General features: G+C 42.9%; 1 protein-coding gene across 1 annotated transcript in view; it reads right to left on the bottom strand.

Annotated features, from left to right (window-relative positions):
• The window catches only part of SIK2 (salt inducible kinase 2), a 121306-nt gene that overhangs the window by 2220 nt on the left and 102582 nt on the right, over positions 1-16504 (bottom strand). Inside the window, exons 9-14 of the mRNA XM_012470542.2 lie at positions 9672-9836; positions 3181-3409; positions 2426-2710; positions 2126-2289; positions 1280-1390; positions 474-565 (exon numbers count right to left, since the gene is read on the bottom strand). Coding sequence (XP_012325965.2) covers positions 474-565; positions 1280-1390; positions 2126-2289; positions 2426-2710; positions 3181-3409; positions 9672-9836 — 1046 coding nt within the window. The remainder of the gene's footprint in view (positions 1-473; positions 566-1279; positions 1391-2125; positions 2290-2425; positions 2711-3180; positions 3410-9671; positions 9837-16504) is intronic.

Here is a 16504-nt window from a genome sequence, read left to right as displayed (position 1 = left end):
CTTTATACAATGTAAGGGTGATTTCCCTTCTGGAGAGGCTGGAAGGGGAGAGAATCACAGTGTCTGCAGTTGATGGATTGATAGGGTAGCTCTACCTTGGCCAAGCTCCTTCTACTAGCGAGGCCCATAGGCACACATGACAGTAAGGAGGACAGAAGGCTCCTCTGCCACCTACTCCACCTTCATGGCTTTGGGTCACTGATTGTGAAAGCTTGGGGCTAGTCATACCCCAAAGAGGAAATGCCAGAAGAAAAGGAAAACAAAGTACACCGTAGGGCTGCCACTGCCTGACGGGCCGTCCTCCTTGGATGCTGAGATATCCTCTGAGTAATCATGCTCACAGGGCCTGTGGCAGATGCGGAAAACCTATTTTCTTAGTAGTGACGAATGTGAGAGGGAAAGGACAACACGTTCAGCATTCTCAAGGCTTCCAGAAAAGGAAGCAAATTCTTTGACCAAAGCCCCCTCCTCACCTGTGTTCCTGCAGCTGCTGCTCAAGGCTCCGTGGTGGTTCTTTGCAATAAAGCTGACAGGTGTTCTGCGCCTTTGACAGAAGGCCGGGCTTCTGGAAGAGCAGAAAAACAACACGAGCTTGACATGTGCTGTCACCTAGGATGCTGTCATCAGATGTGCTTCTGCCTGCAGGATGAATCCAACTGTATTCTACAAAATCCACATGGGGGAAGGGACTGACATTTGCTCCGAGACCCTGAAAGAGCATTTGGGCCAGCAGGCCTGGGCCATCTCAGATCGCACCTACTTCAGCTTCCACTCCATTTCCAAAAGTCCACTAGGACTATGAGGCTCATGGACATTAAAAAGCAATGAGGAAGGTGGAGTTAGATCTTGAAAGCCCCAGTACCCACTGAATGAATGACTCATTCTTTACAAGATCTACGCTTTATCACTTTTTAAGATTTTTATGCACCAACAGAAAGCCCATGTAGAAATTTTGCAGACTTAAGATTTTCACTTTATTTATTACTCATTAAGTGGAATATAATTAGAGACAAAGAAGCCAGGTCTCCTGTTCCTACCCTTCAGTGGCATATCCCTTTGTGGGGCCTGAGGACAAAGCCTTTCCGCCTTCCCCACTACGAACAGAACATAAGGCTGAATCTGCATGCTTCCAGAAACTACAAGTACAGAGTCAAACCTACTTGCCTATAAGGAATCAAGCAGCTACCCTAAATAAATGCCAGGCAAAACAGGTTTCTGTTTTGCAGAAGGACAGATTCTGGATGAGCAGAGTGAGGTGGACTTGCAAGAAGGACCCCACCTGGAGTCTGTGCTGCAGGTACTGAGTCTCCAGGCTCTGCCGTGGGGACAGCTGAGGATGTACGCTGGCAGGGAGAGTGGAGACGCTTTCCTGCTGCTGAGAAACTTCCTCCTGAGAAGCAAGGGGGTGGAAACAGTTTTCAATTCCCCATGGGGAAAAACGTCTCAGTTCTTAGCTGAAGCACCTTTGCAAATGTCCAAGAGGAATCCCAACTCCCTAAGACATAATACTCAAAGCTTTTACAGAGCCAGCAGGCTAAGGGCTTGTTACTCTGCAGAACATTCATGCATGTATTACCTCTAGTTAACAATTACCTAGTCAGTACTAGAGCAAAGGCTCTTGGTGTCGCCAGGAGGCCATTGCCTTCATGTGGGCCTTGAACTATAATCCTCTTGGACGCACTGAAAATAGGCTCAAAATAAAACCAGATAAGTAGCAGTATTGTATTTTTAGTCTGAATAATCCACTTGTAATATTTACTAGAGTAATACCACATCAAAAGTAGTGGTGAGAAGCTTCTCATTTGTGTGCAGTTCATTATTCTTCATTTGTGCATGTGTGGCGGGGACAGGGGAGTTCAAGGGTGACTGTAAGAGGTCACTCATCTATACTCTGCCCTGTGAGCCAAAAACAGCTTGAGAGTATCAAGGCCTCCATGTGGTATCGAACACTTGGGAGCAGCGAGGATAGGTTGAACCTGTCCACTGACCAAAAGCTGTGGGTTTTCCCAAAGAACCTGTTTGCTCCAGGACTGGAGGAAATCCTCTAAGTGAAAATGACCATCTTCAGGACAAACTCACACCTCATCCTCACAGAGTCATCAAGGAAAGGGCCCAAGGTACCCACCTGAGGGCAGCTGCTAGCAAGGTCCTGGAGCTGAGGAGCTGCTGGTGCCAGGTTAGGGTCTGCCTCTGGTCCTATTTGTTCATACAGCAGCTGCACTTTGTTCAACTCTAGAATTCCTTTGGTTCTAGCCAGATTCTGAAGATGTTGTCTAAATGCTACAATTCCTGAAAGAAAGTACAAAGATCAAACAGTTTAAATAAAATACAAGGCCTTTCAGTGATCATAGGTGATCACACCAACATGGCAAGAAACCCCCCTCCTACGACACAAGTTTCAAAAGGCAGAGGAGGAAGTGCTCACCTTGGGTGAGGGAGGTATCCGATGCTCTGCGGCCCTCTCTGAAGCTCACTGGAGACCTGTTGTGGACCTCTCGTTTCTGGGAGCTCAGAGCCTGCATGGCTGGGTTGGTAGGTCTCAGGCTTATGAAGGGAGATGTCATGCGGGGTGAGGGCTGATTGGCTAACATGATGTCCTTAAGGGAAGGGTTATCCTCCAGGAAGTTCAGGTCCCTCTGAACAGACCCCATATCATACTCAGAGTCCACACTGTCAAGGGAGGGGCTGTCGTTCATGGAGAAAATTTTCCCTTTAAGAGAAAACAGAACAGATAAAACCAACAGCAATAGTATCTTCTTGGAACATAGAGTATAAAGCATAACCAGCTTGAGTCTTGACAATTACCATGTCCTTAATCTCCAATCAAAACATCTTTCCAGAACCTTTTTACTGGCCAACTTAGTCATCTTTAAGTTTAGTGGGGAAAATATTCCAGAAGTGGCATCTGTAAGATCTCTGCCACTCCAAAAGAGCAGAGTCCCTGATGAATCATACAGCACCCAGACGAATCCTGGGGGCTACGGGAGCCAACTCAGACATTTCAATCACCTTTGATAGCTGCTGCCAGGCTGGGTCTGCTACGCCTGCTGAATCTGCTCCATAAAGGAATACACTATCGACTCAATTCTAGGAGTTGGCTGGCATCATGACCACTTGTTGGTGATTGGAGTATGAGATGACGCCGTGAAGACTCAACCTGGTGTCGCCTCTCTACTGTACCTGCCCCAGGCATCACGACCAGTTGATTGGTCACTTCTGACAGAGTATGCCGTCTCTGCCCACTGCGTGTGGACTGAAATGCCTCGAAGGCATGAGTGGGGTCTTCCTCGGCCTCTCCTTCTGTCTCCAGCCCTTCGTCAATGGAGGTCTCCATCATGTTGCTGGGCAGTGACTGGCATCCCTTCCGTACCAGGACAGGAGGCACAGGGTCAAGCAGACAACCGTTTACCTACAAGCCAGGAGAGAGAGGAAACTCAGTTTCTGCACCACTGAGACAGAAAAATCCAGAGAGGAAAACATGTCAAGACTTGTGGCAAACTAGAAATTAAGTAAAATATTTTAAAATGCACATGTTTGTTATGAATGACAACACACAGATTAGAATTGAAGGCAAGTCAACTGCAGGACTCAGAGACAGAAGCCTGTTATGACCCGAACTGGCACTGCTGCCCAGGCTTCTCTGAGTCATCATTACAACAATAAACAACTTTTTTAGTGGTTTCCAGAAGAACAGGGGTATATTAGTTTGAGGCCTACCAGTTATTATTTTTTTTTAAATAAGGGAAATGAAGAGAGGAAAGATGAGATTTTTTTTTTTTTTTTTTTAACTACATGGCTCATTGCTAAAAAAAGGGGGAGTCACCAACATTCTTCTGTTTTTCAACTACAAGCATACTGGAGGGTTTTAGAAATACCTTTATGTTCATAATTTAAGTGCCTGCACATTTGATTTAGTCTTTAATTGGTTCTATGTGCCTGAGGAATGGAAAGTAAAAATTCTATATAGACAGACTGATACCACAAAAAGGATTGAACAAAAATTCAAATGGCAGACAGCCAAAGCCTTTCATTGTAGAATAACAAATGGCTCACTGGCCCAAAATTCCAGCAGAGGCTAATAAGTCCCGGTGCACTGAACTCTCTCTCCTCCAGCAACACACACGTTATCAATGGTTCCTATCCCACAGGGGTGAGCGCAGCACAGCCCTTCCTAAGCACTCGCCCTTCCCATGCAGTTGCCATGCAAACCGCCTAATGGAAGGCAGAACAGGAAAGGGGGTGGGGTTGTGGTTGCAAGTTCTGGCTGGTAAAAGCCCCTGTGAGGAGGTAATTATTTACCTCATTACCTTAACTATTCCCCCGTGGAAATCAATCCATTTTCTCCTATGAATAGCTGCTCAGGAACAGCCAATCATAAGACACTCAGTTCTAAGCAGCACTTTCACCTGGAAAACACTGGGTAGAGCTATTGTTTCCTTTGGAAGCAGGAGAAGCTCACGTATGTGAGAGGGGGCATGGGGTTTCCCTTTGCCAGACACACAGGAAACTTTCCTCCTATGGCAGCCAATCTGAAGGCACTGCGAGGCCCTTTATTTGGAGAAGGAGACTTGGGTGACTCAGATCTTTGTTTGCTGCAGGGACGGGAGGGTTATTCCATAACATCCGTTCTGGGCTCTAGCCCTCACTTGGGTAAGGTGGCTAATGCATTACAGGGTTTTAAAGTGATAAGCGGTCATTTAAGAGGAAGAATGGCAAATGCTTCCTTCCCAGACTGGCCAACCTTCCCCATGGCAGCAGAAAGCAAAACTCTGAAACTTGCCCAGCAACTCTTATTCCTTCCTTGGTCCTTCCCCAGATAAACTTTCTTTTTTGACTAAACTTAATAGTTTCCCTGTAAGAAAGAATGGCTATTTGAGAACTTATATTCATACCTCTAAGTTCTTTAACTGTCTACTAATATAATTTTCTAAAACTAGCCAAGAATGGTTTAGAAATGAATAAACCAACAGAGAAAAGATCATTAAGTCATTATCTACTGAGCATCCTTACACTTACAGCCTCCATCAAAATTTTACCAGACATTTCTTATAGGATAAGCCATACAAGCAGGTTCTTTTTTTTTCCCCTCCTTCTTCAACTTTTAACTTACAGGGTATATCTGCAGGATGTGCAGGTAAATGTGTGCCATGGTGGTTTGCTGCACAGATCAACCCATCACCTAGGTAATTAAGCCCTGCATACATTAGCTATTCTTACTGACGCTTTCCCTCCCCCGCCCCCCCAAATAGGCCCCAGTTTGTGGTGTTCCCCTCCATGTGTCCATTCAGCTCCCACTTATATGTGAGAACATGTGGTGTTTGGTTTTCTGTTCCTGCATTAGTTTGCTGATGGCTTCCAACTCCATCCATGTCCCTGCAAAGGACATGATCTCATTCCATTTTATGGCTGCATAGTATTCCATGGTGTACATGTACCACATTTTCTTTACCCAGTCTATCATTGATGAGCATTTGGGTTGATTCCGTGTTTTTGCTCTTGTGAGTAGTGCTGCAACGAACAGACTCGTGCATGTATCTTTATAATAGAATGATTTATATTCCTTTAGGTATATACCCAGTAATGGGACTGCTGGGTCAAATGGGATTTCTGCTTCTAGATCTTTGAGGAATCGCCACACTGTCTTCCACAATGACTGAACTAATTTACACTCCCACCAACAGTGTAAAAGTGTTCCTTTCTCTCTGCAACCAGGCCAGTATCTGTTGTTCTTGACTTTTTAATAATGGCCATTCTGACTGGTGTGAGATGGTATCTCATTGTGGTTTTGATTTGCATTTCTCTAATGACCAGTGATGTTAAGCTCTTTTTCATGTTTGTTGCCCGCATAGTGTCTTCTTTTCATAAGTGTCTGTTTGTGTCCTCTGCCCACTTTTTAATGGGGTTGTTTGCTTTTTTCTTGTAAATTTGTTTAAGTTCTTTATAGACTCTGGATATTAGCCCTTCGTCAGATGGATAGATTGAAAAAATGTTCTCTCATTCTGTCGGCTGGCTGTTCAGTGTTTCTCTTCAAGCAGGTTTTTTTTTTCCTTAATATTTTTACTGAGTCACTCAAAACACCCGGCAGTACCCCTCAATTCACGGTTTTACTTAAAATTGTCAGTTTATACATTTATTTTCTCATCTAGACTACAATAGGAATTATGTCTTTTGTTACAAAATGTTTGCTGAATTCAATTTTATCCTCAGACAGCTAGAAAACAATGACCTGATTTTTCATTTATCTGATTTTTCTCTTTTTTTTTGTAGACAGAGTCTTGCTCTGTCACCCAGGCTGGAGTGCAGTGGTGTGATCTCGGTTCACCGCAACCTCCGCCTCCTGGGTTCAGGCGATTCTCCTGCCTCAGCCTCCTAAGTAGCTGGGATCACAGATGAGCGCCACCATGCCCAGCTAATTTTTAGTAGAGTTGGGGTTTGCTATGTTGCCCAATTTGGTCTCAAACTCCTGACCTCAGGTGATCCACCCAGCATCCCAAAGTGCTGGGATTACAGGCATGAGCCACCGTGCCCTGCCAGATGTATATCCTTTTCAGACCTTATATGTACTACTTTTGTCATAAAAAAAGTTATTAAAAAATTTAAGTAGACACGAAACACCTCTACTATACCTGCATTTTCAGGGTTTACCCTCACACTTCCCTTCCACTATTCAGCTATGAAGGGGGTAATCCGGAAAATCCTTTTATTATAGTTCTAATAAAAATGCTAAAAATGGGCTGGGTGTGGTGGCTTACGCCTGTAAACCCAGCACTTTGGGAGGCCGAGGCAGGCGGATCACCTGAGGTCAGGAGTTTGAGACCAGCTTGGGCAACATGGCAAAACCCCGTCTCTACCAAAAGTACAAAACTTAGCCCGGTGTGGTGGTGGGCACCTGTAATCCTAGCTACTCAGGAAGCTGAGGCAGGAGAATCACTTGAACCCAGGAGGCAGAGGTTGCAGTGGGCCAAGACTGAGTCATTGCACTCCAGCCTGAGTGACAAGAGTGAGACTCCGCCTCAAAAAAAAAAAAAGAAGCTAAAAATGACTCCTGTGTGTGTATATTCGTGTATAAAAAATTCATTATTTCGAGAAAAAAAAACCACTCAAAGGAGAAAGATTTATTCTGCAGGGTTTATGCATCTGCCCTCCCATATGGCCATGACACCTGTGGATCTCAGTTCCTGTTTGGAGTGCCTGATCCAACCATTCTTACCTAGAGTTGGGTGACTATCTCAGAAAGACACTATTTTTTTTTGAAACTGCAAACCAAAGTTTCCATTCAGACTCTCTAAGGGATTTTACTGACAGTTTTAAGCACTGAAGGTTTCTGGGAGGAAAGGAGAACTGAAGTCTCTTTGAGATGTACAAACCTGTCCCCAGTTGAAAGGAGAAATGAAAGCATCAATACATGCAGCTATGAAGCATCAATCAGAAAACAACAAACGGGTGTTACAGTAAATGCATAGGAAGCAGTATCAATAAAAATGGAACCGTGTCTCTAGCTGATAGTTTTTCTGTGCGTGCGTGTACTTATTTATGGGCCCCGAAAAAGAGGTCCTAGGGAGGGAAGAGGGACAAGCAGTTTTGCTGACATAAATAAAACAGTCCACAAAGAAGCCCGGAGGATGTCTATGGCCTGGCTGAGTGCCAGCGTGGCACTGCCTGTGTGGGTGGCCAGCTCCAGCGTGGCACTGCTCTTCCTACAAATGCACATATACCATCTAGCTCCTGTCTATATCTTTTGCAAAATCATTCACTTCCTGCCTGTTTCCTGGCTACGGTAACAATCACAAGCTTTAAAAATAGCTTGCCCTATATAATACAGCCGTCAGTGCCCAGTCTGTGTTTTAGGCCTGATGCCCTCACAGACAGGCCTTCAGTCAACTGCATTTTAATTCTTTTGAGGGAATTATATCTTTAAAATAAATGAATGACACTGCCCTAATTTATGTCTAAATTTCCGAGTGGGACTGTAGTAGCAACCACAGGCAGGGAAGAAAGACTGCCCCCAGGCAGTGGACTTGTCTTCAGGGGCCCAGATGCTAAATCCTCGAGGTCAACAACTCGCTCCACACCGGCTTGTGGCAGCCTTGCACCAAGCTGCCTGCTTCGGGCGACACCTGGCTGAACTCATGGTCAGCCTTCTTGACTCTGCCCTGCCTTTAGTTCCCCATTCCTCTCACCCTCCATCTAGGCTCAAAATCTTGTTATTGGTTTGGACTTCTCCCTAGACCTCAATATTCTATCAATTTTATCTGCAGCATCTCATTTCTGTCATCCCTTCCCCCCTGGGTTCATGGCCATACTATCCTAGTTCAGGCCCCATCACCTCCCTCCTGGACACGCGCTCTAACCTGTCTTCCTGGTCACCAGTCTCTCCCATGCTCCGGTGCACACAGTGTGACTTGCAGGCTGATTTTCTGGTGTGCAACATGGATCACAGAGCTTCCTTGCTCAAATATCTTCAACAGTCTCCTGCTACCCTAACAATTGGTCCTTCAGTTGTTTCAACTGATATTGAGACCTACCCCCACATTGAAAGCACTCACTTAGAGAAAACATCTAAATTTCTTGGCTTGTCATTCAATGCTAACCTCTTCCATCTTTATTTCACACAGCTTCCCAGCGTATGCCCTTTTCCTCAGACCATCTGAATCCCCTGCTATGGAGATGGACTTAGGCTTCCCTAGTACTTGCTTTTATTAGTTTTGCCTCTACCGTAGACATCATGCCACACCCCCAGTTTCTAACCACCATCCTGGGTCTACCTGCCTCTTAATCCCCCAGTTCTGACAGCTAACCCGGACTTTCCTGATCAAACAGCTAAAAGCAACTTCCCCTGCCTCTTTCTGGTCTCATTCTGATTTATACTTCCTTAAGGGGCCGATCATAATATATATATATATATCTTTTTCTTTAGACAGAGTCTTGCTCTTGTTGCCTAGGCTAGAGTACAATGGCATGATCTCGGCTCACTGCAACCTCGGTCTCCCAGGTTCAAGCGATTCTCCTGCCTTAGCCTCCCGAGTAGCCGGGATTGGAGGTGCCTGCCACCACGCCTGGCTAATTTATGTATTTTTATCAGAGACAGGGTTTCACCATATTGGCCAGGCTGGTCTTGAACTCCTGACCTCGTGATCCGCCTACCTTGGTCTCCCAAAGTGCTGGGATTACAGGCGTGAGCCACTGCGCCTGGCCCAGCATACTAACTTTTAAACATTTCCAAATTGGACAAAAAAAGATGTATAACTGATCACAAAAGATGGCCCATCATTTTGTACCTAAAGTATTCTAAGCAGAAGAGAGGCAATAGTAATCAAATAGACAAAGTCCAATTTGGCATGAAAGTTAATTTTTTGTTTTCAGAATTAGTTTGTTAGGAAAAAAAAAAAGAGGCCAAACACTTGTGAAAGATCTGGAAACTTGAAGAGAGAAGGAATTACAAAGGGAGAAAGATGAGGAGGGATTTTCAGAGAGAAGTCCACGAGGTCTGACGAATGATGTAATGTCAAATGATAGACACTGACAAGAGTTGAGCCTGGCTCCTGTTCTTAGGTTTTTCTCCACAGAAACATCACTCCCAAGTGATGTAAGGAAATGATAAAAGTTCAGTAAAGATTCACTGAAATCTCTCGCCAAACTGCAAGCTCTGAGAATCTCAAACATAGCTGTACCTTTGGAGTGTCCACACACTCTTCTTCCATGAATGCTGCTTCCGCCTGACAGCCAGATGCTGGAAATGAAAAGGCCTCCACGTTGGATGCCTGGGGGAGGAGGGCAGATCGCAGCAGCCTCATGTTGGGTGAATGCATGGTCACTGGGAGCCCCACAGTCTGTGCCTGTAAATATGGCAAGAACAGACAGTTTGGGAACATGAATCAACCTTCTCTATAAATACACAAAGTTCTAAGAATAAAATAATTCTTCCGTGGCAATTAAAGAATGAATATTTATTTATTGGAAACTCCAGAAAGATTTGGTGAAATATGTATATGGTGCAGGTAGTGAAGCAGACTCAGCAATCAGTTTCTCTGAAAGAGGTTGTACAGAATTTCATTTCTGCCTCGTGAGGGGATGCTTAACTTTCATGCAGGTGACAAGAAAGCTAGCTTTTGTGAGGAATCAAGAATCTTCCTAATTTCAATTCAACAAACCTATTTGTCTCTTTCTTTAAATATAATACCCAGACAGATAAAGAAAAGTCCTAGGAGCTCAAAATTGAACCAGGGACAGATATACACACATCCCCACAGGTAACTACAATACAAGGGACACTGAAGTCAGTGCTGTCTCTGCCCGCCCCACCCGCCTTTTGGTGTAGGTGAGATGATATACATTTATTGGCAAGGGCGTATGCGAAAAGGAAGAAAGGGAAGCAGCAGTCACATGGGGTGATAGGAACATCTTCCTTCCTTCAAGGAGATGCACAGCCTGGACTCAGCCTCTTGGCCCAGTGGAAGGAGAGACGCTGACTGCAAGTTATGTTTTTGAAGGCAGCCTACTATAGAAAGCTCCTGATGGCTTGAAGTCTGTTCTCACGTCTCCTTTGTTAACTACTCTAGGGAAACAAGCATTACAAATGCTTCTTTTAAAAAATCATTTAAAAGAGAATCTTTCCTTATGACAACTGGCAAAGATTGATTTTAAAGCTGCTGAATGATCCTTTCATCACCATCCTTCAGAACTACCAGAATAATTTATTAGATGTTTTGAACATAACAGACACTACACAACATCTGAGAAAACAATCATCATACGAGACTGTAAAAGGCAGAAGGACGGCTATATTTTACCGGCTATAGTTATTTCAAGGGATATAGGACGGTGAATTTTAAATTCAAACAAATCAAAGGGACAAAATGGTATAAGATTCTAGCTTCTCCTCTCCCAAGACCTGAGTTTGATTCCTGGCTCCATCACTTACAAATTGTGTGACCTTAATTAGGTTTCCTAACTTTTCTGAAACTTATCTTCTTCAACTTTGAAAGAGCACAATGCCAACGTCACAGTGAAGTCAGGATTGTAAAAGGTAACATGTAATGTGCTTAAGTCAGTAACATTAATTCTTTCTTTCCTCTTCTTCCTAAAGCCTCCAATTGACCACAAGAATATAAGAATCAGACTGCAAATGAATGCAGTCTCGTTCTAAGATACTAAGGGTTTCCAGTTAGAATCTCAGGTTGCTGGTTTTCAAGGATGGAGGGTATGTTAGAAATATACTTTATATTTGCATATACTCTGAATATATTTTCAACATATTTTATATTTGGTATATTCCAATATTAATATCATTGGCTATACTGTATAAGATAAAGAATAAAGTCACATTAGCGAAGTGTCAGTATGGTATGGATGCCCCCAAACAAACAAACACATAAACAAACACACATACAAACAAAAAACTGCATGCCATTGAGAGTGTGAGAAAGAAATAGCTTTCCTTGTATTGTTATTCCTCAAGCTTATATTGTGTGCCACTTCTGAAGTTAAACAACTTTTTCCTTTCAAACATCAGGAATTTAAATCAATTTATCTAGCTACTATGTAAAATTTTTATCTAGTCACTATGTAAAATTTAAACTTCCCACTAAAGTATATTTGCTACATTATTCTTACCCCCATCATTAGCTTTTCAATCAAAGGATGAAACTGAAGATTGATTTCTACTTCCCAACTTTATTACACTGCTCCATCTCCATGAAGGCAGTCTAAATTATTAGGGCAAAGCATGACCGAGGGTGTTGTATGGAAATGAGATGCCCATGTGCCAACTATGACACGATGCTCCTTCTCAGTCCCTGACTCTCACTAGCTCGGACGCTTTAAATGGCTGGACGCTGCTGTGCCAGACCAAGCGTAGCACGTTGTCCTTGATAGCTTTCACATCCTACCTGGACTGCTACAACTGACTGTGAACCTGGTTAAAGGAATAACGGATAGAATAAAGGAAAAATGCTTTTTGTTGTGGCAATCACTTCCTAGGAAATATGGTGGGTTTTAGGAGTCTTGCAATCACTGAGGGGACTAAGGAAGTCTTTTAGGAACAAGACAGGGTATAAATATACAAATGGCATGCTCAGCATTACATAGCTCATTAGAATATATTAAATTAACAGATGGTCAATTAATATCCCAGGAAGCAGATATTATCAAGATATTCTTATTTTTTTTATTATTATTTTTTACACAGAGTCTCGCTCTGTTGCCCAGGCTGGAGTGCAATAGCATGATCTCGGCTCACTGCAACCTCTACCTGCCAGGTTCAAGCAATTTTCCTGCCTCAGCCTCCCGAGTAACTGGGACTACAGGTGCGCTCCACCATGCCCCGCTAATTTTTTGTATTTTTAGTAGGGATGCGGTTTCACTATGCAGGCCAGGCTGGTCTCGAACTCCTGATCCCAGGATCCGCCCACTTTGGCCTCCTAAAGTGCTGGGATTACAGGTGTGAGCCACTGCGTCCGGCCAAGACATTCTTTAAGAGTGTCAATACGCAATGGTTATGTCCAACCAATTGAGATAACTTTTTAGAACACAAGTTTATTGCTCTGAATCTCTTCTTTGGACTTTGTGCTTTCCAGAACCATTAAAATGACAATAATGTTCTTTCCTATGGGAAAATCGTAACTATCCCAATAGACAAATACTTGTTATGACCTGAATTGTGTCCTGCCAAAATTCACAAGTTGAGCCCCTCACCACTAATGTGGCTATATCTGGAGACAGGGCCTTGAAGAAGTTAATTAAGGTTAAATGAGGTCCTAAGGGTGGGGCCCTGCTCGCACACAGTGGGTGTCCTCCTAAGAGGAGGAAGAGACATCAGAGATCTTTCTCTCCACACTTTGGCAGAGAAAAAAAGTCATGTGAGGACACAGTGAAAAGACAGCCAGCTACAAGCCAAGAAGAGAGGCCTCACCAGGTAGCAACACTCATGGCACCTTCATCCTGATTTCCAGCCTCCAGAACTGTGAGAAAATAATTTCTGTTGTTTAAGCCACTAGGTCTGTGGTATTTTGTTGTGGCAACCCTAGCAAACAAGTCTAACGCTTTTTCCTATAGCTGTGAAGGGCAAACTCTAAACAGTAATTAAAGAATTGGAGGTAATTATTTCATTCTTGTTTGTTTACAGATGGTGGAAACTTGCAGTGGAAGAACTGTTAAAAACTAGTGGTTAGGCCAGGTGTGGTGCCTCACTAAATTGTGTGACCTTCATCAGATCCTGCAATCCCAACACTTTGGGAGGCCAGGGTAGGAGGATCGCTTGAGCCCAGGAGTTCAAGACCAGCCTAGGCAACATAGCAAGACCTTATCTCTACAAAAAATAAAAAAATAATTAGCTGGGCATGGTGGCATGCACTTGTGGTCCCAGCTACTTGGGAAGCTAAGGTGGGAGAATTGCCTGAGCCCAGGAGGTTGAGGCTACAGTGAGCTGTGATTGCCACTGTGCTCCGGCCTCGGTGACAGTGAGACCCATCTCAAAAACAAAACAAAACCTCCCCCCAAACCCCACCAAAACTAGTGGCTAGAATTTATGAGAAAAAGATATGACATATTTTTTCTAAATAGTCTGAACTCAATTAGTTCTAATACTTCCTGCCTGTTATACAGCAAACATAAGCACTCCAGATCTAAAATGGGAATCCCACTGTTGTCTAAATAATAACACTGGGCACTGAATTTTTTTTATGTTTTATTTTTTACTTTTTAGGACAGAACCTTGCTGTGTCACCCAGACTGGAGTGCAGTGGCGTGATCTAGGCTCACTGCAACCTCTGCCTCCTAGGTTCAAGCAATTCTCCTGCCTCAGCCTCCCATATTGCTGGGATTACAGGCACATGCCACCATGCCTGGCTAATTTTTCTATTTTTAGTAGAGATGGGGTTTCAACGTGTTGCCCAGGCTGGTCTCGAACTCCTGAGCTCAAGTGATCTGCTCGCCTTGGCCTCCCAAAGTGCTGGTATTATAGGCATGAGCAACTGTGCCTGGCCGTATTGGGTACTTTGTAGCTAGACTATGAACTTCTTAAGGGGAGGGATTGTTTCCTGTGTACTTCTGAAGCCATAGTGGCTAGGACTGTGCCTGGCACATAAGTGCTCTATTTACCTAACTGAACTCCTGGTATAGGTTAACTGATTTTATCTTGGTAGCAATCTAACAAAGTACATATTACTGTTCTCACTTTGTATTTACGGGCACAGGAGGTCAAAGATGCTGACTTGCCCGAACTCACTCAGCTTGGTGTGGAACCCGAGGTCTGCATGATTCCACGGCTCATGTTAACTTTCTATTAACTGAATCATGTTATTTTCTCAATTTCTTGCTACTATATCAAGAAACAAGTGATTTGCCACTTCTTTAAAAAAAATTAGAACACCAAAAGAATCAAAGTGAGAAGGCTTTACTAAAACTTTAGGCATTTATACCCATAAAAACATTTATACCCATAAAAACTGAAATCCATTTTTTAACAACTTCAACATTAAAACTCAAAATGTGAAATCTCTGAGGGGAGGGAGCCTGTTGCTCGGCATGCAGAAGGCTCTCAGGCAAGCATGTGACTGAACACCAAAGACTCCATTTGAAGTAGATGCATTTTCAGTTACACTAAGTAGCTTCCACTGAGACTTGGGTCAATGCCTCAAGTAAAAAGGACACAGAGTGCTTGGTAATTAAAAAAGTTATCGAACAGTGCTTAGTAATTTAAAAAGTTATCGAACATAAGAGCCATGTTACGTATCTGAACTCTAAGCCAAATTAAATATAATTTGAGATATCCTAGGGAATTTGCTCATAGTCTAGACGTGAAAGGATATCGTGTACAATAACACATGCACGTGCTCAGGAACAACTGTTTATGTAACCCCTCACCACTCCCTCACTTGTGTAATGTCAAGAAGAATAAAGAGACTTGGCAGGGAAAGCCTGCTGGCCCTGGGGGCTTTCCAGCTTCCTATCCTTTTGTCTAGTGGTATTTGCAAGAAGGAAGGGGTTCCATGGCATCTTACATGTTGTTCATTTTATCTCCTTTCTCTGTCTTGAAAGCAATACCACTCAACTTTGAAGATTTCCAAGTGCTCAAAGATACTCTAACTCAAGTGTCTGACACTATATTCATACATTATTTTACTCATATCTGTATCAATACTCACATTTTATATATAAAGTATGTATAACAAAATATACCATTTACCTACTAAAATTAAGATTTAATTTCCTTTTTAAAAACATACTCTGTAGATGCCAATGCAAAATTTTATTATACTCCTGTAAATCTTGTAAAACTGCCAAAGAAATACAAAAGTAAAAGTCTTCTGCCCTTATTTTTACTTTGAACAAAGTCAGTTACTCACAGAAGTGGACAGGAATGTCAATAGAGCATACTAACCAACTATTCTTTTCAACCTCTACATGGTTAATTCCCAAATCTCTAACCCCAGCCTCTCTCCTTGAATCAAGATCCACATCTTCCTCCTAAACAACTGAGTTAATGCCACCCCTATATTCTCAGGTCCTGGCTCAAGAACAGAGTAATCTCTAAATTCTGTTGTCCCTTCCTCCCCAACATTTATTTATTTCTTTATCTAACAAGCATTTACACAGCACTTACTATGTGCCAGGCATACAGTATTTCACAAATATTAACTAATTTAATTGTCACAGCATTCTATTATTATTTCCATTACACACTTGGGAAACCAAGGCACAAAAAGACCTTAAGAAACTTAAAATGTCACATAGCAGGAAGTGACAGAATTTGGGATTTGCTCTAGAGTCCCTGCTTCTAACCACCACCCTGAGCTGCCTCTCCAAACCACTGCTAACTTCATACAGAGTCTACCTCTGAAACGGTTCTTATACTTGCCCCTTCTTTTCTATTTCCAACAGTGCCAATTAGTTTAAGTTTAGTTTCCAATTAGTTTAAGCCATCAGTATTTCTCGTCTCTACTATAAAACTCTCCCAACTGCTCTCTCCAAATTTCTTCTTTTCTCTACCTAACCCATCCTTCCTAATGCTACCAGATTAATTAGCTTAAAGCATGGATAGAATTATATCCCTTTTCAGCTTAGCAGCCTTCAGCACGTCCTTGTTCCTTCCTGAATTATAAGTAAACTCTTTACCTTGGCTTTCAAAACTCTTCACAACAATGCTTCAATTCACCACTCACCAAGTCCTACCCATCTGTGGAGATCTGTCTTACATGCCATTTCCCCTGTTCAGATGTGCCCCCCGCACCCGGTCCTTGGCTCTGCTACAGCACCCATCTTTCCCTATTTTGAATGATGGTTGTTTATGATCTCATCTTACTTCACTTCTATAGCATGATGTCTCTGAGGGCAGTGACTGTATTTTATATATCCTACCCCAACAGTGTCTAAGAATAGAAGCTCACGTGTGGTAAATCTGCAATAAAAATGTGAAATGGAATTGAATGTACAGGCTAGTTACAGTAATTCTCAACATAGTGAATGATAAAAAAGAGAAACACCTCTTTTAAAAAATTGCTTGAAA

This window comes from Aotus nancymaae, unplaced genomic scaffold (assembly GCF_030222135.1).
Source record: "Aotus nancymaae isolate 86718 unplaced genomic scaffold, 86718_ANA_hifiasm-v0.15.2.pri h1tg000012l, whole genome shotgun sequence".
In the NCBI taxonomy this organism is placed as follows: Eukaryota; Metazoa; Chordata; class Mammalia; order Primates; family Aotidae; genus Aotus; species Aotus nancymaae.
Note: the sequence above shows the minus strand (reverse complement) of the source record. Positions and strands in the feature narration are given on the sequence as shown.